Source organism: Hemitrygon akajei, chromosome 10 (assembly GCF_048418815.1).
Source record: "Hemitrygon akajei chromosome 10, sHemAka1.3, whole genome shotgun sequence".
NCBI classification, from domain to species: domain Eukaryota; kingdom Metazoa; phylum Chordata; class Chondrichthyes; order Myliobatiformes; family Dasyatidae; genus Hemitrygon; species Hemitrygon akajei.
The window spans coordinates 170503272-170528476 of NC_133133.1; the positions used below are offsets into that span (position 1 = coordinate 170503272).

The 25205-nt window shown below is 42.3% G+C and overlaps 1 protein-coding gene across 3 annotated transcripts in view; it reads left to right on the forward strand.

Annotated features, from left to right (window-relative positions):
* Nucleotides 1-25205, forward strand: part of ptprb (protein tyrosine phosphatase receptor type b) — a 113441-nt gene that overhangs the window by 49135 nt on the left and 39101 nt on the right. For all 3 annotated transcript variants that reach the window (XM_073059669.1, XM_073059670.1, XM_073059671.1), the window contains 12 exons: nucleotides 705-983; nucleotides 2218-2475; nucleotides 4443-4706; nucleotides 6138-6407; nucleotides 8253-8513; nucleotides 10575-10841; nucleotides 12143-12406; nucleotides 13570-13833; nucleotides 16390-16647; nucleotides 17862-18125; nucleotides 20823-21095; nucleotides 22744-23007. In XM_073059669.1, coding sequence (XP_072915770.1) covers nucleotides 705-983; nucleotides 2218-2475; nucleotides 4443-4706; nucleotides 6138-6407; nucleotides 8253-8513; nucleotides 10575-10841; nucleotides 12143-12406; nucleotides 13570-13833; nucleotides 16390-16647; nucleotides 17862-18125; nucleotides 20823-21095; nucleotides 22744-23007 — 3186 coding nt within the window. The remainder of the gene's footprint in view (nucleotides 1-704; nucleotides 984-2217; nucleotides 2476-4442; nucleotides 4707-6137; nucleotides 6408-8252; nucleotides 8514-10574; nucleotides 10842-12142; nucleotides 12407-13569; nucleotides 13834-16389; nucleotides 16648-17861; nucleotides 18126-20822; nucleotides 21096-22743; nucleotides 23008-25205) is intronic.

A 25205-nucleotide genomic window follows, 5' to 3' on the forward strand; every position in this document is an offset into this window, starting at 1 on the left:
AGTCCTCACGTGTACCATGCAGATTTAATATGCAGAATGTTTTGATCTATCTTTGAAATGTAACTACCAGATAGACTGAACACAACGTACCTTGGACCAAGAACAGGTTATTGCCCAGATTCTGCAATGTCATCCCCCACCTCACTATGATCTTTCACCTTATTGTCTACCTACACTGCTCCTTCTCTGGAGCTGTTACACTTTATTCTCCACTCTGTTATCGTTTTACCTTGTGCTGCCTCAATATTTGAATTGATCTGTATGCAAGACAGGCTTTTCACTGTGCATGTGACAATAATAAACCATTTCCAATTCCACCCTCCCCCTCCCATTTTCAGGACGAGGAAAAAAACTTGGAAATAATTGATCAGAAAGGAAGAGATAGGAACAAACAAACATGGTTTCATGTTATCGTTTAACCACAAATAGCTAAACGAAACATTGGTCCTCTGGGGTTAAGGTGCAAAACGCAGTACATATAGTTTAGTCACACACAACACATATAGTTACAATAAAGCACAATACAGTCTTAAAATTAAGTTAGCACAAGTCCCTGGTTGATAGTGCATGGGATGTTGTGCTGGAACCATGTTTCTGAAAGAACAAGCCGACAGCAGTCCATCATCTTATGCTTGGTCAACAAGAGGTGTTTAATTTTTTTCAGATCTTCTTTAACCCCATCTTGATTTTCTAAAACATTTTAGATCCAAAGCCACCCCAAAGCTTCCAAGTGAACAGAAGTGGAACAAGTTCTACCCATCTCCAGGTTTCTTGGACTCCATCACCCGGAAAAGTCGACGTGTATGAGGTTAGGTTATTTGGGGAAAGCAGTGGAGAAACTCGGATTCTCCTCATCCCAGGGAGCTCCCAGAGGAAAGAAGCCACTTTTTCATCTCTGATACCAGGCACTAGGTACAGCATCACCATAAGTGCCCTCTCTGGAAATAGGAGATGTGATGGACCAGAGATCTTTGGATCTACCTGTAAGTGCCAACCCCATCGAAACAAAGGTGTTGTGGATTTATGTGCGGAATCAAATTCAGAAGTTTGTTAAATGGGTGCAACTTCACATATAAGTTTTGGGTATTTTCCAATTCAGGTTTTAAATAGAATATGAAGACTATATGGAATATAGCACACTCAAATGCCCCGTTGACCTGTTGTGGAATAAAAGGCTCCATAGGGATTCAACCAAGGTAGAATAGGCAAATGGTCAAATTGTAAGGTGTTCACCTTTGCACTCCTCAGCTACTGGGATCACTTGTTGAAGAAACAGAGTACTGCAATCCTTCATTTTTCACCAAACTATTTAATTTGGACACAGCATAGAACTGCCTACTCATCAATTCATAAGACCATAAGATATAGGAGCAGAATTAGGCCATTTAGCCCATCAAGTCTGCTACATCATTTCATCATGGCTGATCCATTTTTCCTCTCAGCCCCAATCTCCTGCCTTCTCCTTGTATTCCTTCGGGCCCTGACCAATCAAGAATCTATCAACCTCTGCCATAAATATACCCAAACACTTGGCCTTCACAGCCAAGGCAACAAATTCCACAGATTCACCACTCTCTAGCCAACAATTTTTTTTATTATTAATAGAGATGCTCCCACTCATTGACTGTTGGAATCCATGGACAACTGTCTTTGGTGAAGCAGGATACCGCCCCATAGTGGTTTGCAGATTCAAGCCACGCTTGTTCTCCCCAACAAATTTAAACCACAACAAATGTCACAACATATGCCAGTAATATTGATCCTGATTCTGATTTCTAGTTACTATCTTGGTGACATGGGAATAGGTGACCTCCCTAAAACACACAACTTGTCTTCTGGAATCTTGCCATCTTCCAAATGCAAACTCAACATTCATCTCCAAAAGCCCATTACCTCAGTTCCTAATGGCTATGTTAATAAGGCAGGATGCAAAACCAAAACACTGCAGATGTTGGAAAGCTGAAACAGAAGTCAGAAAATTGCAGGACTTATTCAGCAGGTCAGACAGCATGTAGAAGAAAAGCAGTGTTAAAGCGTCAAGCGGGTCTGAAACAATAACTATGTTTCTATCGCTGTAGATGCTGTCCGACCTATTGAGTAATTCCAGCCAGCATTTTAATTTACACATGAGAGTATATCCTTTCTAATGTGCAATTGCCAGCAGTTTATCAAAAGTGGACCAATGCAACCAAATGTATTTATCCTCAATCTCTCCAGATCCATCTAAGGTGAAGGATGTTGAGATTACCAGCAAGTCCGACAGTCTCGCCATAGTATGGATCCCTGGCTCCGGGAAGGTGGACAACTTCAGTCTGTCGCTGGGATACAAAGGGAATGTAGTTCAGAAGTACATGGTCTCAAACGTGACAAACAGCCACACTTTCATTGGGTTAACAGCCGGCAGACTCTACAATCTAACCGTGACTAGTGTGGCGGGAGAGCTAGAAGATTTCATCTCCAAGTCTGTCCAGACAGGTAACTGAAGAAATGCCTGTATACGTTATTTATTTAACATCGCCATCACACGGAGAATGTCGAACAGGCAGGGGGATGAACGAGTCTTGCAGCAACTTAAAATGAACATAGCATGTACTGCAGGCGTATTACTTCTCACTGGAGAACGCAGTCCTTAATTCGTGTGTTGCTGTTATTTTAATAACTTTAAGTCTGAACAAATTTATTACCTTATTTTAAAAAAGTGAGTATGTTCAGTGCTCGTAAGTGGCTACTAAACACTGATAAAGTTGTGTGATTATTGTCCAATGCGGTTTAGCAGAATGCCTCGAAGATTTAATGGTTTGGTCAGCAATAGCAGGGCTGCATAGAGCCAAAGCAACACACACACACAATTCTGAAGGAACTCAACAGGTCAGGCAGCATCTACGGAAATGAATAAACAGTTTGCATTTCGGGGGGAGCCCCTTCTTCGGGACACGAAGAAAGCTCTCAGCCTAAAATGTCAACTGTTTATTCATTTCCATAGATGCTGCCTGATCTGCTGAGTTCCTCCAGCAGGCCAGCATTTTGTGTGTGTTTCCAGCAAATGCAGACTTTCTCATGTTAATGAGTTAACCAGCTGCGGATCTCAAGAAAAACCTTGAACTAAAGATACAATTCTATCATAGCTGAACTGCAGCTGTGGCCCAAAATCAGCTGCTGGCCTGCATCGAATGATCATTGAACCAAATACAACTTGTACTACTGTTTGCAACTAATGCTCTAAACTCGCCAACAGCCAAAACAAGAGTCCAAACCACTTAATGTCATTCCAGCAATTAAATTCCTTGGTGTTAACATTATCAGATCTGTCCTGGGATCAGCACAAGTGTTATCATAAAGAAGGCACAACAGCACTTTTACTTTCTTAGAAGTTTGCATAGATTAGGCACGTCACTAAAACCTTTGACGAACTTCTATAAATGCAGTGTGCAGAGTATCCTAACTGGCTGCTTTGTGGCCTGGTATGGAGATGCCAGTGCCCAGGAATGGATAAGACTACCGAACGTGGTAAATACAGCCCAGTCCAACATAGGCAACACCTATTTCTATTATTTTCCTCTTCCCTGTAAAAGTCTTCAAGAAAACGAACCCAAAGTCTGGTGACATGTACACAAGCGATTCTGTAGACACTGGAAGTCCAGAGTAAAACACACAAAATGCTGGCGGAACTCAGCAGGTCAGACAGAATCTATAGAAAAGAGTAAACAGTTGATGTTTTGGCCCAAAATGTCAGTTCTTTATTCCTCTCCATAGATGCTGCCTGACCCGACAAGCATATGGTAATGTGTACTTGCTCTACTTAGATAATGAGTTTATTTGAACGCTTCTAAAGCTTTGAATTCTTGTGCTAATGATTGCATGGGAGTTTTGAAATACTGTCAGATTTCACTTTCATTACTTTCTTTGTGTACAATATGATTTTGATCCCATGAATTGGATAATTCTCCAGTTAAGTACAATTCCACCTTTAACCTGGTCTATTTTTGTACCTGCTCCATAAGTCCTCTGAGTTGCCAAATCAAGCAGAAATGTTTCCTTTCTGATAACAACTTTGTTTAAATTGAGCAAAAACCCAAATATTTTTGCTGACTCTCCTCAGCCCATCACATAAGGCTGAAACTGCACTCTCTGGATTAGAACCAGATTATTTTAATAATTAGGTTGTTAATGGGAATCTTCTCAATCAGAACTATTCGCTAATAGGGGAAGTATGAAATGTGGCCTCTATGAGTCTAGCACATTTGTAATAGGAGCCATTAGAAGGTTTTATTTTTAAACTTAGAAGGTAAGTGCTTATAATTCATGAACTACGAGCCAGAAACTCTAATTAGAATGCAATTTGCAGATTATTAACTGCACAATGTATGCACTACTTTCCAATTATGTGTCCTTACTTTACTGTATCTAAGTAAATGCTGAAATAGTTCTTCTCATGATTCCAGCCCCGGCAAAGGTAACTCCTGTGTTGGTGTCCAATAACGGCAGCCTGAACAGTCTCCTGGTCTCCTGGAAGAGAGCCATGGGAGATGTGGACTCGTATACTGTTTCACTGTCTTTTGATGGATCAGTGCTAGAAACCAAGAGTTTACAGCCAAGCGCACAAGAAACCGTCTTTCAAGGGTTAACATCAGGCCAGTTGTATAACATTACCATCGTCACCAACAGAGGAAACCAGAAGGCAGTGACTACCAGTAGCGGCAGAACTGGTAAGATCCTTAGAGGCTTGTGACAAACCAGGCATAATAATAGCAAGATGGGGAATTATTTACCATGTTAGGAAGATAATTTGCAAAGTACTAAAGAAAGTGCTTTTCTCTGCTGCTGCTTAAGCATTGCTGGGCTCTGGGCACTGTTGGAAATGCTACCTTAAACTGCATATCTCTCATCGTCCTTGAGAAGAAGTGATGGGAATTCTTGTTGAATCAGCAATTGAAATGAAGCAATAGTGGGGAAGGGTCCTGCCAGGATTTTGACCCCATGGTGACATATCTGTAGCTCTGTTTCTGAATGGTTTTTGAATTGTTGGTGTTCCCTTATGTTTTGTAACTTCAAAACATTAATTCAGAGAAAAACACAGGAGTCCAGAATCCAGAATAATTCTGTCTTTGCTTTTAATTGAGGTGGGCACATATCACGTGGTAGTGTGTTGATGTCTGCAATTAACTTATTTTTACATATAACCCGTAATTAGTCATTTAAACAAACAAGAATGCTTAATCAAACAAGATTACTCATATTGTTGAAATATTAAATACACACCTTCCAGTTGCTACTCTCACCCTCCTCCACACACACACAATGCTGGGGGGGTGGGCTCAGCAGGTCAGGCAGTATCTACGGGAAGACCCTTCGTCGGGGCTCATGTTCTCGTGTTTGTGATTCTCATCCGTCTGGTTGTTGAGTGTCGTGTGTTTGAGAAGCTTTGGAAAAGCTCTGCAGAGTACCCATTAGACTCTACACTCTGTAGCCACAGCAGCTTAACTACCTGGGAAGTAACTGTTACATTTCTGAACGTGGGTTTCAATCAGGTGTGCTGCCTGCTGCTGGATGGTGTTGAGTCGCTTGAATATTGTTGCTGCTACAGTGCAGAATGTTCTACCACAATTCCCCTTTTATTTTTTTTTTCAAAACAGCGCAGAATAGGCCCTCTGGCCCTACAAGCCGCATCGCCCAGCAATCCCCCGATTTAATCTGAGCCCAATCACGGGGGACAATTTACAATGACCAACCGGTATGTCTTTGGACTGGGGGTGGTCACAGGGAGAATGTACAAACTCCTTACAGGCATCGGCAGGAATTGAACCAGGGTCACCTGTACTGTAAAGCATTGTGTGAAGCATTACACTGTTGTGCCACCCCGTGGTAAATGTAAATGTTGCCTATCTGCTGAGCATCTCAGGCACTTGCTGTTGCTACGGTATTAAAATGCAAGTTCTGATGAAATTCTCTCTCTCTCTGCCCTAAATTGTCCATCATTGTTCAGTATCTGCACTTGATGTCTTGAGGAGAACCTCGGGCATAATACAAAAGTACCTATTCCCACATTTTTGTTAAGATTGTAAAGAAGATATATTTGAATAATTGACAATTCAGTAATGAAATTAAACGTTGACTGCAGATGGTTCCTTTCTTTGCAGTTCCTAGTCGCGCCTCAAACTTGGTAATGACAAGCAACGGCTCCACAAATTCTTTGAGAGTGAGCTGGCTGCCCCCTGCTGGATACTGGGAGAGTTACTTCATTCAGCTCTTCAACCAGTCCTCCATTGTGCTGAATACATCACTGGACAAACGCGTCAGAGAATATGAGGTCAGGGACGTAGGGCTCATCCCAGGGCGACAGTATGAGGTTGTGGTCATCGTGAGGAGTGGAATGTTACAAAGCAAGGCATACTGCAGCGCGAGAACTGGTAGGAAACATATGATATAGAAAGTGTAAAGATTAACTCAGATCTTTTACGTAATGTTGGAATGACTTGCTTCACCCTTAAATACTGTTTGATGCACTGAGTTCTTCAGCCGGTGATCTGTTGCTCCAGATTCCAGCATTAAAGGAAGTCTGTGTTCAGGCTTAATGGAAGATAGTGTAGGATTAGAATCATCGCACAGAAAAGTTTATTCCCCCACGGAGCCCAATTAGGAAGCAATCTGAAAGGGTTGAACTAACAAGGTATCGTCACTGTAAAGACAACTGAAGAGATTAAAATCACTCAGTTCATTCTATCAATGTAAGCCGATTGTTAAGGACACCTGCCGTCCATCCCACAATCCCTTTGACCTCCTCCTGTCAAAGGTTTAAAAGGTTCAAAGGTTCATTTATTATTAAGGTTGTATGCAGTATACAGCTCTGAGATTTGTCTTCTCCAGACAGCCACAAAACAAAGAAAACCATGGAAGTCATTCAAAGTAAAACATCAACCCCCACACCCCTGCACAAAAAGACTAACAAATCACGCCAAATCACGGGCAGCAAGCCCCCAAACCCCCTCTCACACAAGAAAATGGCAGAGTATACCTGACAAGGACTTGGACTTGGTAGGCTTCTTTAGCTTCTGAATCACCCAGTATGACAGCGCCAGTACTGTTATACTACTGTATATTTAACTATAGGGTGTGTATGCCCTATTTGTCAGTTTGTATGTTGACAGGATGTTTTTATATTATCTGTTAATATTATTGTGTCAACATTTATATGCTGTGTGTGACTGTATGTACTGTGTTTTGTACTTTGGTCCCAGAGGAACATTGTTTCATTTAGCTGAATACATTCGTACGAATGAATGACAATGATCCTTAATTTGGTGTTGGAATTTTAAATTATGTTATTCTAAGGCTACATCCACACTATGCTGGATAAATCCGTAACCGAAGCTTTTTCTCTTCGTTTTTACCCTCCATCCACACTAAAACGGCGTTTCCGTACCTCGAAACTGGAGCTTTTCAGAAACGCTTTCCAGGGTGGGTATTTTTGAAAACGCTGCTCGGGCAGATCAATGTGGACGGGGTAACCGGAGACTTTTAAAAACGCTGTCGGACGGCAGCACGCTATTTCATTGTTTTCTTGAACGCAACCTAACAATTTCTGAACAGATGGCAAAGAGACTGAAGCCAGAAGAGTTAGAAATGTACTCACCAAATACTTTGACCAATAACTTACTGAATAAATAAGTATACTCACTTTGCCCTGTTTTCTGTCCTTGCTCGTATGAAGGTGGTTTTACCTATTTATGCAAGTACTTCTCTGACAGTAGATGTGTAACAGCCTAATGTAACATTGTATGGAAATACAAGATAACACTGATGCAGACATGTTTTACACATTTAACAAGGTACTTTATTAATGGAACAGAGTTAGTCAGTTTTTCAATGTTCGTCGTCAGCCGGGTCAATCTGTCCATGAACCCCCTGTCAGTTGCTGCTGTACGCTCCAGTATTTGTTGTTTTTAGTTTTAAGTTCTCCTGCGCGAAAGCCAACAGCCGTCCGTTGTTTTAAGTTTTTCTAGTCTGTAACTACACAAACGCGCAGTTTTACGGCAAGATTCGACACCAAACATGTCGCTTGTTTTTGGTAGATGTGTCCTGTGCATGCACAGGAGGAGGAGTTTCGCTGAAATCTCCGTTTCAGTGTGGATAGAGATATTTTCAAAAACGCATAGTGTGGATGCCTATCTTTTTTACGTGAAACCGGCGTTTTCAAAATTATCCGGTCTAGTGTGGATGTAGCCTGAGATTTCATTTCAACATTTATTATTCAGCACCTCAGGCGGTCCATGATCTGCGAATCAAGCATGTGGATGAATCCGCACTTGCTGTATCATGGAGAACACCTGTGACTGAACTGGACAGGTACCTTGTATCATTAAAGGACACAGGAAAAACCACGATAAATACCAGTTTGGACAAAGATGCCAAAGAATGGAGTTTTTCTGGCCTGGTGCCTGGACGGAAGTACGCCATTACCGTAACCACCATCAGTGGCGATTTGCACAAGTCTGCTTCAGTGGAGGCGAGGACAGGTAATGTGGGATTGCTTCCTTATTGCTGCCTCTTAATAATTATCCAAGTTGTGTTAGTTTTGAAAATATAATTGAGTTTCAAATGGTGTTTCACCTGCTTCTCATATTTTGTGAAGCAAGTTGAGCGTGTAATACTTCCTGGCCAATGTTAATCTCTCTGTGCCACATGCAAGTGAGGCAAGGAACAGAAAGATTATAAAGATTAATACGTGGCTGAGAGGATGGTGCAGGAGGGAGGGCTTCAGGTTTGTAGATAATTGGGCTTTGTTCCAGGGAAGGTGGGATCTGTTCCGAAGGGACGGTTGACATCTGAACTGGAGCGGTACTAACATTCTTGCAGGGAAGTTTGCTAGTGCTTCTTGGGGGGGGTTTAAACTAAATTTGCAGGAGGCGGGGATCCAGAATGTGAGAGAGGATAGCGAGAGGAAGAATAAAGGACAGGTGGGGACTACACGGTTCTGGAATATTAAGTGTGTAGTAGAGAAAGGTGAGGCGGAACAAGTGATAAGGAGGACACATGTACAGAGGGATGGTCTGACAGAACATGGAGTTAAATGTGTTGAAAGAATAAGTAAATTTAGGAAGGACAACAAAATTCTAGGGGTGTATAGCCTGATGGGAGTTCGGGGAGCTGGGTTAAGCACAATAGGCAGTGATTCAAACAGAGAGAGGAGAAATGGGCTAAAAATTCTATATCTGAATGCACGAAGTGTCAGAAATAAGGCAGATGAGCTTGAAGCCCAGGTGCGAATGGGTAACTATGATGTTGTTGGGATAACGGAGACATGGCTGCAGGGAGATCAGACCTGGGAAATGAATGTACAAGGGTATACGTGCTATCGTAGGGACAGAAATGTGGGCAGAGGGGGTGGGGTGGCCCTGTTGGTGAGGAATGAGATTCAGTCCTTTGCAAGAGGGGACATAGGGTCAGGAGAAGTAGAGTCTGTGTGGATAGAACTGAGGAACAGTAAGGGCAAAAGGACCCAAATGGTATTAAGGAGATTGAGAGGGGATCTGATTGAAACATATAAGATTATTAAGGGATTGGACAAGATAGAGACAGGAAATATGTTCCAGATGCTGGGAGAGTCCAGTACCAGAGGGCATGGTTTGAGAATAAGGGGTAGGTCATTTAGGACAGAGTTAAGGAAGAACTTCTTCTCCCAGAGAGTTGTGGGTGTCTGGAATGCACTGCCTCGGAAGGTAGTGGAGGCCAATTCTCTGGATGCTTTCAAGAAGGAGCTAGATAGGTATCTTATGGCTAGGGGAATCAAGGGATATGGGGACAAGGCAGGAACCGGGTATTGATAGTAGTTGATCAGCCATGATCTCAAAATGGCGGTGCAGGCTCGAAGAGCCGAGTGGTCTACTTCTGCACCTATTGTCTATTGTCTCTGCAACATCACTGTAACAGATCTTCTGCTCATTATCACCTTGCTCTTTACAGACCATCTGTGGACAGATTGGTTGCCATATTCACTAAAGTGATTGAAACACGAGGTCCTGGTTTGCAGTCCCTTTGACTGGGCAGGTTTCTCCTCTTTGTTGGAGGCTACCTCGATGGATCCGAGGCGTTGATCCTCCACTCTGAGAATGGACCAGCATTTCAGAGCGGGAATGGGGATAGGAATTAAAGTGGTTGGCCATCAGGAAACACGAGGAAATCTGCAGATGCTGGAAATTCAAACAACGCACACAAAATGCTGGTGGAACACAGCGGGCCAGGCAGCATCTATAAGGAGAAGCACTGTCGACGTTTCGGGCCGAGACCCTTCGTCAGGGCCCGAAACGTCGACAGTGCTTCTCCTTATAGATGCTGCCTGGCCCGCTGTGTTCCACCAGCATTTTGTGTGTGTTGTTTGGCCGTCAGGAAACTCTGCTTTTGGCGGATGGAGCAGAGGTGCACAACAACACTATTACTGCTGTTACCTTGAACTACCTCAATGCCCTGTTGTAAGAATTGATCTGTGTGGAAGTTTTCCACCGCACCTTGGCACCAGTGACAGTAATAAAACCGTTTACTTGGTTCATTTTGTAACGTTTTAAATTTCTTTGTTGCAGTTCCTGCTCAGGTGTCTAAACTCCATGTGACAAACCAGGGCACGACCAACAGTTTACACACCAGCTGGACCAGGGCCGATGGAGACATTGAGAGTTACCAAATCCATCTCATTCACGAGAACATTGTCATCAAGAATGAAAGCGTTTCGAGCAAAACCAATCAATACCTGTTCCATTCTCTGAAGCCTGGAGGGCTGTACTCCGTCGTCGTCACCACCATCAGTGGCGGCGTCCCCTCGAGGCAATCCTTGGCTGAAGAGCGAACGGGTAAGAACAGCGTTGGAAAGTGGAACTAAATACATTCTCCCTCATAGTTTTAGTGTTTAATTTAGTGCACGTTATGGAGCTCAAAAACATAGTTCAGAGGTTTCCAAATGTTATAGAACTGGTGAAGTATACAAGGTAAACGGGGGCATCAATCATATGTCTGCTCTCTAGTAGAGCTATCCATCTCATCTCCTTCCCCATGGTCCAGTGAACAATTACGTTCATGTACAAACACAGAGGTTCTGCAGATACCAGAAATCCGGAGTAACCCACACAGAGTTCTGGAGCAAACACCAGGAAATCTGCAGATGCTGGAAATTCAAACAACAACAACACACACAAAATGCTGGTGGAACGCAGCAGGCCAGGCAGCATCTATTGGGAGAAGCGCTGTCGACGTTTCGGGGCGAGACCCTTCGTCAGAAAATTCTGGAGGTGCTCAGCTAATCAGACAGCATCTGTGGTGGGGAGGGGCGGGGATAAACAGTCAACATTTCTTCCCCCTTCCTCAGGACTGGAAAGGAAGAGGGAAGAAGCCAGAATAAGGAGGTCGGGGGCCGGGGGGGCACGGGGAGGATCACAAGCTGATAAGTGATAGGTGAGATCAGGTGATGGGGATTTTGGGTGGAGAGGGAGGATTAAGCAAGAAGATGGCTGAAAAAGGCAAAGGGCTGGAGAAGAAGGAATCTCGTAGGAAAGGACAGAGGACCCTGGGAGAAAGGGAAGGAGGAGAGGCATCAAAGGGAGGTGATAGGTATGTGAGGTGAGAAGAGAAGATGGGACAGAAGAGTGTTCTATGGGAGAAAGAGAGAGAGAATAGAAAGCAGAGGGGCTTTCAATCACTCTTCCAAATCTTTTTTGAACTATTAAATCCTGTACTGCCTTTCTAATAGTTGATCTGGCACTGGTTCAAGATGAAATTGTTCTAGTTATTAAAACAACTTCCTATTTGCCTGCTGAGATATTTTCTCCACTGGGTAACATCTATCCGAATTCACTGGATCCTGTATAGCAGGGGTCCCCAACCATTTAATGCCATGGACTAAGGCCATTAAGCAAAGGGCCCATGGGCTCGAGATTAGGAACCCCTGTAGATTATACAATTGCAAACTAAATGGTTTTAAGTTCAATATTTATTTAATAAACACAAATGATTGCATGCCAACTTACTGTGGTTCATTTTTACGACATGAAAATTCTGAGTCCCCAGTTACAAATGGGAATGACGACAGTACTTAAAATGCAAAATACATAATGAGTTTACTGTAATGTTACTGACAATTGTTTTCTCTTGTCCTCAGTTCCTTCAAGTGTGCCCAGTGTGAGGGTGAGTAACCATGACCGCAATGACTACCTGATGGTGTCCTGGCTGCCAGCGTCCGGGGATGTGGACAGTTACCTTGTCACCCTGTCACACAATGAAAAAGTAGTCCAGTCGCACGCCGTGCCTGAGAGTACCCTTGAAGCTCCATTCAGGTCACTTACCCCTGGAAGACTGTACGATGTGACTGTGACCACCAGAAGTGGGAATTATGAAAACTATACTGTTACTCACGAGAGGACAAGTACGTCGTTATTCTTGTGCTTCAAGTAATGATGGTCTATGTGCTGCCTGCCTAGGAAGTCTCTTGCTGTGTTAATATTAATGGACACACTTGGGCTGTCATTGTGAAATATGGGAGGAAGATTTTCAACATTTTCAGGGCTGGCCTTGGTATTAATGACTGTACTTTATTTTCCCTTGACAAAATGTTGGTCTTTGTAACATTTTCAGATTGTAGTGTCATTGACAAGCCAAGCGATGTGAATAGTAACCCCATCCTCTCATTACTACTTCCCTCCCAACACCATCCCATCCCAACCCCAAGATTAATCTGTGTCACACCCTTCGAGTCTTAAAGTTGTGCAGTGCAGAAACAAGCCCTCTTGCTTGCGGTATCTCTGTATACAAAAACCTACCTTAATACCATATCCTTCCCCCGTCCCTTCTCCCCCCCCCCCCAGGTCCCTTCTCGCCCCCCCAAGTCCCTTCTTCCACCCCCCCGGTCCCTTCTCCCCCCCCCAGGTCCCTTCTCCCCCCCCCCCAAGTCCCTTCTTCCACCCCCCCGGTCCCTTCTCCCCATCCCTGTCCCTTCTCCCCACCCTGTCCCTTCACTCCCCCCCCCCCCCGTCCCTTCTCTCCCCACTGTCCCTTCTTCCCCCCCCCCGCCCCCGTCCCGCTTGGTGGCGCAATAATATCAGCGCTGGACTCCGGAGCAAATGTTCCCAAGCTCAAATCCAAGTCGATTTGAGCGTCGAGCTAGTAACTCAGCCTCGTAAAAACAAGAATAACTTGCTATGGAAACACTGTCATGACGGTGCCCCAATAACTCCACTGCCGAGTTAAGGGCTATTATTCTTTTTCTTTACCCCCCTCCCTTTCTTCCCCCCTCCCCCCTTCCTTCCCCTCTCCCCCCCCCCCCCCAGTGAAGGGCCTTCTTCACTGCCCAGAAGTGGCAAACCATTTCTGCAGAAAAAATTACCAAGGACACTCATGGTCGTGGCGAGACCACGATCGCCCACGTCATACGACACGGCTCATAGCAAACAAACAGGCAATATTGTGCTATGCTTGTATCGACAGTTCACAACAATATATACTGTTATGTAATACACGATTGCTACTTTCATCTGACAATTCAGTAACCGCTCATTACAATGACCTTTTTTTATCGTCTGTTTTATACAGAGCCTTCGGCTGTTCAAAGTGTCACAGTGAGCAACTCTGGAAGGAGCGACTACCTGAAAGTCTCGTGGCTGGACGCGTCGGGAGATTTTGACTGTTACATAGTAACTATCAAGAACAGCTACAACTACAGCAAAAGCTTAACAGTCCCCAAGTCCGAGAACGAATGCATTTTTTTGAACTTAATTCCAGGGCGACTTTACAGCATCACTGTTAGCACCAAGAGCGGGAAATATGAAACTCACCATCTTGCAACCGGAACAACATGTAAGCTAAATGGAAAATCTCAGTTTGAAAGAATATTGCATTCTTATTTGGAACTCATCAACTTGTGCAGCAGCATTAATGTGATAAAGTGGTCTTAGATAAAGGAGAATTATCAAACAAAATTTGATGGTATGCTTTGGGATATTGAGGCAGAGAGGTTGTTGTTGAGAAACTTTGAAGAAAGGTAAGGAGGTTTGGATTGGGAATTCTGGAATTTGTGTCATGGTAGGTCAAACACAAATGGTGGAAGAACTGAGCAAGAGTGAAAGAAAAGGGTGCTCATTAAGTTAGACTTAGAAAGACAAGATTGCACACTGGGTGTCCACCCTGTTGGGTGTGATCTTTGATTGATTCTATTATGGCTATTGGATTTATAGACTATTCTTCCAAGAAATAAATCTCAGGTTTGTATATGGTAAATTGTATGCACTTTGATAATAAATTTACTTTGAACCTTGAAAATTGCCTTGCGGGATTTTGGGGCTAGGGGTGTTACTGATACAGAAATAGTGAGATTTTAAAACAAGGAGGATAATTTTTAAATAGATGGGATTGGACCCCATGTAAAATCAGCCAGAACTGTGGTAGTACACAAGTTAAGAAAGTGGTATCCATAATCTGGGTGACTCTGGGTAACGTTTAACAGTCATGTAAACTCTGTGGCCACTTTATTAGGTACACCTGCTCATTAATGCAAATATCTAATCAGTCGATCATGTGGCAGCTACTGAATGCATAAAAGCATGCAGACATGGTCAAGAGGTTCATTTGTTGTTGAGACCAGACATCAGAATGGGGAAGAAATGTGATCTAAGTGACTTTGACTGTTTGATTGTTAGTGCCAAATAGGGTGGTTTGAGTATCTCAGAAGTGACTGATCTCCTGGGATTTTCACACATAACAGTCTCTAGACTTCACACGAAATAGTATAAAAAACAAAAACAAAAACTCAGTCAGGGTCAGTTCTATAGGGGGAGAAATACCTTGTTAATCAGAGAGGTCAGAGGTGAATGGCCAGATGGGCTCAAACTGACAGAAAGGCAAGAGTAACTCAAATAACCACACATTAGAGCAATGGTGTGCAGAAGAGCAACTCTGAAGTGGACTGGCTACAGCAGCAAAAGACCACAAACATATCACTTTATTAGTTGCAGGAGATGCTGAGTGTATAATATATAGCAATATAGTTAACTGTCTATTTTATAGTTATATAATATATACAGTTTTATATATAATGTAATTTACTATATAGTTTTTAAAGTGATCTTGACATTTGGGTATTTAATTTTGCATTTGGTATTAAACTAAATTTGTTTTTGAAGAGGGAAGTAGAGATTAGAAAGTCTGTGGAATTGAGGGCTATGTGGAACTGGCAGGGAGGAGGAGTTGAGGCCTGGGTCTAATCAGCCATGTTCATATAGAATGGCTGGGCTGACTTTCTACAAGGGGGCCAGGTGACCTACTCTTGCTCCTCTTTTCCTGTATTTTCCTTTTGTTCTTATATGGAAGATCAACGGTGCATTGTAGTGAGAAATATTTCTTGTAGCAAAATGCTAATAGAAAGTTGTCTTTGGCCAATGCATTAAATAGAAGAAAAGTACTCAGTTTCTTTACTTTTTTGTAAACTAGCATTACCAATGAAATGGTGGATTTAAAAAAAGCACTATCAGCACTTTTTTTTGAGTTTCTAATGAGCTCAAGAACCTACTTTGGAATCGACTGTGATGAAAAGTAAATAATTGGACTATCTACTGCTCAATAACCATGTTCTGTCTTTACTTTCTCAAATCCCCTTTTGCACAAACTTACAGAAAATGGTTAACAGCTGTGTTGATAAAACACTCAGAACAGTGAATTTCTTCTAAAGGCAATTTGTTAAGCCACAGAAATGCTGTTGTGTTTTTTTTTTTTGCTTTCTTCCCACTACTTAAACTTTTTTTTCAGTCTGAAACTACTCTGCACTAGCTGTCAATCACCACCTTATTGATAGTATGGCCCTCTGTCAACTGTCTCGGAGGGAAGTGGTCAAGTGTGAATCAACTTTGCTTGATGTTGTGGCGTTCTCTGAACTTGGTAAGCAGCTTGCAGACGTTTCATCAGCAGCCGAGGTGATATCCTCATCCTCACTGGGATGAAATGTCTGCAAGCTTATTGCCCAGTTCAGCAGACGCCACAATATCAAATGCCTGAACCTGAGATTCAATAATTCACCACCATACTAATCAACTTTGTATTAAGAAAGCGGAAGATGTTTCCTAAGCACTTCTTCCCATAGTTTGGTTATTGCTATTGGCTTGCCACTTGCAAGACCTAATGTCTATAAATGACCAAATGCGTCTTTTCACTTTATGTACTTATTCCTTAAGTACATTATTTATTCCATAGTGCATTATACTGAACCTCCAGCCACTTAGCCTTGCGCGTTCTTGGTGCTTGGTATCAATATTTTTGTCACTGCTGAATTACCTTTGAATCTGCCTTATCCGTGCTTTGTATGAGAAATTGTCAAATTGTGTTACCAGATTGCAAAACTAAATCCCGTGTTTCTCCGACTAGTTCCAGCAGCCGTTGGGTCCCTGACCGTGGCTGACAGAAGTACCGACACTCTGAATGTTACCTGGGAAGCAGCTGCTGGGAATGTGGATCGCTATGAAATCCAGCTTCTCTTCAATGACATGAACGTTTTCCTCCCGATAACACTGAGCAACACGGCACACCAGTTTACTTCCTTAACTCCCGGGCGCCTCTACAAAATCTTAGTCTCGACCTGGATTGGGAATCTACAGCGTGCTGCCTTCATTGAGGGGCGTACGGGTAGGAATGGCATGGCCTTTGTTTATTCTTCTTTTTGGGCCCTTAGCTCCCAGCGGAGCATAGGCAATTGATGACTTCCCGTTACTGTGTGTTAGTAATAATAAAACCTAATTCTGATTCTGTCATATGCATTGTTAACATGTAGATTAACACAGTCTAGCATCATATTTTAGATTTTAAAACACAGAGTAGAAATTTGTCGTAGATCACCTTCACTAAATGTTTCAATATATTTCTTTGTATGTTTGTACTGTATTTCAGTAGACTCAATGCACCCGCGACAATACGTCATTAGGACGGCGGGATAACACAGTCGATATAGCTGGTGTCTGACAGCTCCAGCAGTCCCGGTTCAGTCCTGACCTCCATCGCTGTTCTGATGGAGTTTCTATGTACTGTTTCTGCTTCCTCCACATGCTCTCATTTCCACCCACATGGCAAAACAACTTGCATGTTGGTCGTAGCAGCAGCTCGAGCAAACCGCTGTTAGACAGCAAGCACGGGGGAATTAATCTGGTGTGACTCTCCTTTTAATCCAAACCAACGATAACGGTTAAAGTCGAAGAAATGTGTTTGATCCTTTATTGAGCAATGAACAAACAAATAATCCTGAAGCAAAAAAAAAGTAATGAAACTAAAACTAGTGATATTTAGCACAATTAAGTGATATTCTACAGATTTCTGCAGGTGTTCCGTGGAGAGCGTTGTAATGGCTGCATCGCCATCTGGTAATAGTGGGGGGCGGGGGAACTACTACACAGAATTGAAAAAAACATACAAACTTCATCAGAACAGCGATGGATGTCAGGACTGACTGTACATTTGCTAATAAAGAATTGAATAAGGTGTTTCAAGGACATTATTTTGGAGTTATCATTGGAGCTGTGGGTACATCACACAAGTATAACAGTCTGCACGGTCGCAGGCAAGCGGAAATTGTTCTGTTTTGATTTTGGATTAGTTGTGCCACTACAGGTTACTAGGTACTTGATGGCTGGAGTAGACTCTGTGAGCCAAAGGACCTATTTCTGTGTCATATGACTATGACTTTATCACATGTTTATCAAATTTTTACTCCAGAACCTCTGTAAAATTTAATTTATTCTGCAGCAATGTCCATCTACCGTATTTGTCTATAAAATTTGATAAGTGATCATACTTGGCAGCCATGAACATAGCTACTAATTTTGCTGTGGATTTGCATCTTTCTGCAGTGCCCAGTGCAGTTAAGAGCATCCATATTACTAACACTGGAGTGACGAAGGGCCTCAAGGTGAATTGGTCTCCTGGAGAAGGTGATGTGGACAGCTACACTGTGATTTTATCACACAAGGGCCGTCAGATTTCTTTTCGCTCTGTTCCTAAACACGTGCATGAGCATACCTTCTACGACCTGGAGCCAGGAGAGCTGTACCACATATTAGTTCAGTCAAACAGTGGCATCTTTCATAATAATTCAACAGCATTTGGACGTACTGGTAAGCCTCACTTAAATGTTCTATATTTAGTATTGCTAACAACGGCCAATAAAATGATAATATTCATTCTTTATGTTGTGTTATGATTAATACTGTGTTGACGTTGGCAATAAAATGGCAGCCTTATTGTAGAAGAGGAAGACCATAAGACATGGGGCGGAAAAAAGGCCATACAGCCCATCAAGTCTCATCCGCCATTCCATCATGGCTGATTTACTTCCCCTCTCAACTCCATTCTCCTGCCTCTTCCCTGTAACCTTTGATTCCCTTATGAATTAAGTACCTATCAGGCCCTGCTTTAAGTATACCCAATGATTTGGCCTCCACAGCCTTAGGATTTGTACAGTGAGGTTCAGGAAGAGTTACTACTCCTCTTGAGTAACTCACTTGCCCCATTACTGAAATGTTCCTACAATCAATGATCTCTCTTTAAGGACTCTTTATCTCATTATTTCATGTTCTCATTATTTATTACTATTTATTTATATTTTCATTTGCACAGTTTGTTGTCTTCTGCACTCTCGTTGATCTTTCATTGATCCTACTATAGTTACTATTCTATAGTTTGGCTGAGTATGCCCACAAGGAAATGAATCCCAAGTTTATATATGGTAACTTATATGTACTTTGATAATAAAATTTACTGTGAACTTTGAATGTCCTTGTGTGGCAGTGAATTCCACGGATTCACCACCCTCTGGCTAAAGAAAATCCTCCTCTTCTCTGTTCTAAATGGATGTCCTTGTATTATGAGACTTGCACTCTGGTCTTAGACTCTCCTAGATCTATATAAAGTTCCAGCTGACTACATAATTCATGGAAGAGATGGATAGTATAGGAGTATAGGCATTGACATTAAAGAAAAAGAATGCAAAGTCCTATGAATGATAAACATTGAGAAAGGGGACATAACAAAATAGATAAATTAGTAGGCCAGGGTGCAATGTATCCTAAGCTCTAAATCAGCGGTTCCCAGCCTTTTTTAAACACAAGGAAGTTTGCAGATGCTGGAAGTCCAAAGCAATACACTCAAATTTCTGGAGGAACTCAGCGAGTTAGGCAGCATCTAGGGAAATGAACAGTCGACAATTTGGGCCAAGACCCCTCCTCGGGAATGAGAAAGAAGGGAGAAGACACCAGAATAAAAAGCTGGGGGAGGGGAAGGAGTCTAGCTAGATGGTGATAGGTGAAGCCAGGTGAGTGGGAAAGGTAAAGGAATGGAGAAGAAAGAATCTGATAGGAGAGGAGAGAGGACCATAGGAGGAGGGGACCCAGGGGGAAGTAATAGGCAGGTGAGAAGGGAGGGGTGAAATTTGTTTACCAGAAGGAGCCATCAGTATTCATGCCATTAGTTTGGAGGGTATCAAGTTGGAATTTAAGGTGTTGTTCCTGCACCCTCTTGGCACAACCTTTTTTATGCCATGGACCAATACCATGAAGCAAGGTATCTGTGGACCCCAGGTTGGGAACCCCTGCTGTAAATGAAATAAAGAAGAAAATAGTGCAGACTCCAGCTGTAATATCCAGCGCTGTTTGGCTAAAAGGGTACAGAGAAGGAACAGGAATATTGCTGGTGGTGTACTGTGGTATAGAAAGGGAGGGACCAAGTAACTACATGCTGAGCAGTTTGTCATTGGGAAACAATTCTCAGGGACAGCAATAGGAGAGTCTCAGACCATTCAGCTAGGGACCAACAAGATAAGGTCAAAGTCCATTCAAATTTTTTGAGGTTAACAAGTGGTAATCAGGGTAGAACATTTGTGGAACTGCAGGGCTGTAGGCCAAGTGTGTGAGCTCATTGTTCTGCTAGTATCTAAGCAATGAACCAAATGGCCTCCTTTTGTGCTATAAATTTCCATTACATCTATAAATATATCTATCATGTCCTTATAATAGCAAAAATGCTTCAATTATCTCTCAACTCTGAACACAGTGTTGCTATTTCACTCCTTACACTCAATATTAATATAGATGTGATCAGAGTCAGGCAGACAATCTGTGAAGAGTATTGGTAATGACTGGGATCACCTGTCTTGTAAAGAAGCTGACCAGTAGAAGGCAATGGCAAACCGCTTCTGTAGAAAAATATGCCAAGAACCATTGTGGTCATGGGAAGACCGTGATCACCCACATCATACAACATAAAGATAATGATAATGATAGTTGTCGTTGTTATGTTCTGTAACTTCAAAAAAAATTAAACTAATTCAAAAGAAAACATGGAAGTCCAGGAATACGGGTCTAGTTTGTTCTTCACTTTTAAATGAGGCATGCATGTATCACATGGTAGTGTGTTGATGTATGCAATTAGCATATTTTTACATATAACCCATAATTAATTATTTAGACATGCACGAATGTTATTGCTATATTTCTACACTATTCCTGGTTGGTGAGACTGTAACGAAACCCAATTTCCCTCGGGATCAATAAAGTATGTCTGTCTGTCGAATGCTTAATCAACCTCTGTGTATGTATGTGTGTGTGTGTGTGTATATACACACACACTCTCTCTCCCTCTCTCTCTCTCCCTCTCCCTCTCTCTCCTTCTTTCTTTCTCTTTCTTTCTTGGAATACCAAATACGCAACAGTGATGTGGCATTGTGCCATTTTATTATAAAACAATATGTTAATTTTTCATAGATAATATCCAATCTGATCAATTGAATCTTTTTGTTATCATTACCGTATTTCCAGTTCCTGCCTCAGTCACAGACTTGTCAGTTGACAACAAGCACACAATGCGTACCTTGGCAGTGTCTTGGCAGCCAGCCGCTGGTGTTAAAGAGGCATACACTCTGCAACTCCTGAATGAACAGGGCACTCAGATGTTCTCGAATGAGTCTGTCCCAGCTTCCAGCAGGGGATACAAGTTCAATGACCTGACTCCTGGCAAGAAGTACAAAATCCGTGTCTTCACTCTAAGTGGAGGATTGTACAGCATTGGAACAGATCGTGAGGGGCGAACAGGTAAAGGAGATGATAGATGACAAGTATTTTACTCTAACAGAGTCTTTACAGAGTTGTGAAACTTATCAAGTGTTTGGCAAAATGCACTCTGTCAATTTTCTTTTAGATATTTAAAACATACATGTGACACATTGAATTCAACCTTAATGGCCTGAAAGTCATAACTGGGTCACTGTCTTCAAAATATTGCAGTGTGCCACCAGTCCTCGCTTACTTACTACCTCCATCTCTGGCGGTGTTCAGGGCTCCCTTTAGCAAGTCAGTAGCTTCCTCTCGGTTTTCAACAGTGTTCGTCATGCAAGAGACTCAGAAATACCTTCACACTCAGGTGCAGAAGGATTCTTCATTACTGTTTCTGTAGTTTTGTTTTATCATTCAGGGTTGTTAGCCCTGAGCTGAACCCCCTAAACCTGGAGGACTGGTGGACCACTCTTAGTCTGGCCTCAAATCACAAGCAAGAGAAAATCTGTAGATGCTGGAAATTCGAGCAACACATACAAAATGCTGGAGGAACTCAGCAGGGCAGGCAGCATCTATGGAAAAAAGTACTGGCCTGCTGAGTTCCTCCAGCATTTTGTGTGTGTTGCCTAGTCTGGCCTCTACCCTTTGACCTGCTTGGCATGGGTGACCCTACCGAGAGCCAAAGCATAAAGCCCAGACTCCGGCCGACGTAACTCTCTGGGTCAATGAGGCACGCAAGCCTTCAAACCCAATGACAAGGTTGTGGTCGTCTTGGAGGGTGCTACCAGTGTCTTCTTGTAAATTTACATCGTACATCCTCTTAAGTTTCAGCATGCATTTATTAGAGCAAAGAAAACTAGGAGAATTGGGAACAGAGCAATATTTCTATTGGTGAGCTGTGAAAAATGGTTTTCAGCCTGCTACATCTGCAAGTGAAGTGTCTCACTCACATCTGTGCTTCCTGTTGATTATACACAGCCACAGATAGTGAAAGTGTAGAAAAGGAAGTGAAAGCAAGAAACATTTCACACATTATACACCTGCAGCTCAATAATGAGCTTCTCTTTATTATTAAAAACCATTTCGTCAATTTAATCGAGTTTCCAAAAAAAGTGGGTGTTCTAAACATGGGCTACAGCACTTCAGAAGTACTTTTAAATGTTACATTTGGTTATATTTAAAGTGAAAGCCTTTTTTAAATTGGGTCAGTATGGTAGTGTAGTGGTTATTGGACCAGCGACCAGGGTTCAATTCCTGCTGCTGCCTGTAAGGAGTTTCTATGTTGTCCCTGTGACCGCATGGGTTTCCTCCGGGTGCTCTGGTTTCCTCCCACAGTCCAAAGATGTACTGTTTGGTTGGTCAATTGGTCATTGTAAATTGTACTGTGATTAGGCTAGGGTTAAATTGGGGATTGCAGGGCAGTGCGGCTGGAAGGGCCCATTCTGTGTTCTATCTCAATAAAAGATAAATATATATAAAATATTCTTCACTGTATCTCAATAAATAAATATAAACTAAGTTTCAGGGGGAGCAATGCCCTGGGGCCTAGCATAGATCAGTGGGCCAAATGGTCTGCTCCTCTTTCATTAATGAATCTAAAAGACAAATTTGCAGCATCATTATGGTCTGATTCAGAGGTTTTATTGTGAACTTGTGCCACAGCTGCTCATTCTGCTTTGCCGTTCAGTTCCAGCTGCAGTCACACACCTGGCTTTGCATGGGAGAAGCACAGACAGCCTGTCATTCCGCTGGACCAAAGCAGAGGGGGAATGTGACTCTTACGAGATATTCCTCTACAACTCAGACAAGACACTGCACGACCGGAAATCCGGCATCCAGAGCCTCGAAGAATGCTCCTTCCAGAACCTGACGCCAGGCAAGATGTACAAGCTTGTGATAGTCACTCACAGTGGGAGTTTGACAAATGAATCCTCTCTCTTTGGAAGGACAGGTAAAGCAGTGTGATCAGTTATACCTTAATGACCTCCAATGCATTTTAAACCAATCTATCCCCATTTACAATGATTTTTTTTATCCCCAACACACAGACACACTCCAATATAATTATTCTTTATTGCTTGAATAAGCCTGCTGCAGGGTGTAATTCATTGGGTTGGGTGGCAGGGTGAAGATGCATCTCTACCAAATGAGGTGTAAGCTCCCCTTCCCTCCACTAGCCAGCAGGTCACTCTTGGGTAAAGCGGAGCACCTGCTTAGCCCGATAAGGATCACGAGAGGCCATGGGAGCAGGTGGTGGGTGGTTGCCTGAACAGCTGGTGCATATCACAAATCCTGGTTATGTGACCACTGACACCAGGCAGACAATCTCTGAAGGGTATTGATAATAGTTGGGGTTACCATTCTTGTAGAGACACTGCCCAGAAGAAGGCAATGGCAAGCCACTTCTGCAGAAGGATTTGCAAAGGACAATCATGGTCATGGAAAGACCGTGACTGCCCATATCATACTACTTGGAACGTAATGATGATGAATTAATCGGGTGCCCCCTATCTTTGACGATCTCCTTTCCAATATTGAATCTATTTGGCCGTGATGAGTAGACGTTGTAACCTCAAAAGGAATCATAACTGGAGTATCTGTGGTTTCATGCAATATCCACAAGAACTTTGCAGGTGGAATCATCAGATAATCAGGACTTGTCATTCCCTTCCCTTCTGAAAATTCCCTTTTTTAGTTATCAGGAGAAGATTTCCTTGATGTAAATTCATTTAAAATTTACGTAGGAATAGAGCATATCCCATCTAAAGATTAATTAGATAATTGTTTGTTAATAATGCAGAGCAACCATTAAACATTTTGTAGAAATTACTGTTTCCCTAAAAACCAGACTGCAGACTCGACACACTTTGTAATATTTCAGATATGTGAAGGATTTAATAAATAAGGTATTTATAATTTTAAAACTCAAACAGTAAAGATAATATTGGTGAAAATCTTGATGTTACTCAAGTTAAATTTTCATAGGTCATTTTTATAAATATTCATAATGTATCAATATCTCTGTTGTTATTAGACTGGTTTACAATGGTAAGGCTTTGGTTACACTGAATTCACTTTTCATCAGGAAAGCTGTTTGCCATTTTCCTTTTTCTTTATTTATTTTCAAATTGAGCTTTTTTTGTTGTTCTTTATCCCAGTACCATTCCATTATTGACAAATTTTCCATTGTGGTTCTATTAGGAAAAGAAAGAATGCTTTAGTAGTTTTGCTGTACCCCTCTTTATTTTCTTTGTCATTCAACCAGATTGGAGATAACCTTTGACCTTGACGCTATTTTAGGTTTTGCATAAATCTACTTAACAATCCCAACAGCACGTTCCACTTATGCACTTTACACCTGTCACAATGATTCTGTCACAACTGGAGCTTCCCAGTAGCCAAACATTTAATTCTGATTCCCATTCGTGTTTCGATGTGTCAATCCATGGCCTCCCCTTGTGCCAACATGAAGCCACCCTCAGGGTGGAGGACCAATACTTTGTATTCCATCCGGGTAGTCTCCACCCTAATGGCATGAATATCAATTTCTCCTTCCGGTAAAAAAAAATCCTCCCCCCACACTTCTATTCCCCATTCTGACCCTTTTACTTCTTCTCACCTGCCTTTCACTTCCCCCCTTCCCTTTCTCCTGTGCTCCACTCTCCTCTCCTACCAGCTTCCTTCTCCTCCAGCCCTTTATCTTTCCCACCCACCCGGCTTCACCTCTCACCTTTCAACTAGCCTCCTTCCCCTCCCCCCACCTTTTAATTCTGGTGTCTTGCTCCTTCCTTTCCAGCCCAAGAAGTTGACTGTTTATTCCTTCCCACAGATGATGCCCGACCTGCTGAGTTCTTCCAGCATTTTGTGTATCACAGTTATTCTTATGTTCAGTTTTGTCCACTAAGAAAATCAGTTTATCAGAACGATAAATAAGTGATGAGATGGATGAGTGGAAAAAGTCTAGTGATTACCACTCCTATGCTAACTTATACCGACTATACTAAGTTGAGTAACCACTAATTTAAGTTGGTTTCTCTGAATTAAGATTGCTATGTGGAGCATTATATTGAGTCCAACAATTATTTATAATAACTTGAGGAACTGAAGCTAGATTCTACCTCAACACCATTTCTCCCACGTCTCCCACCC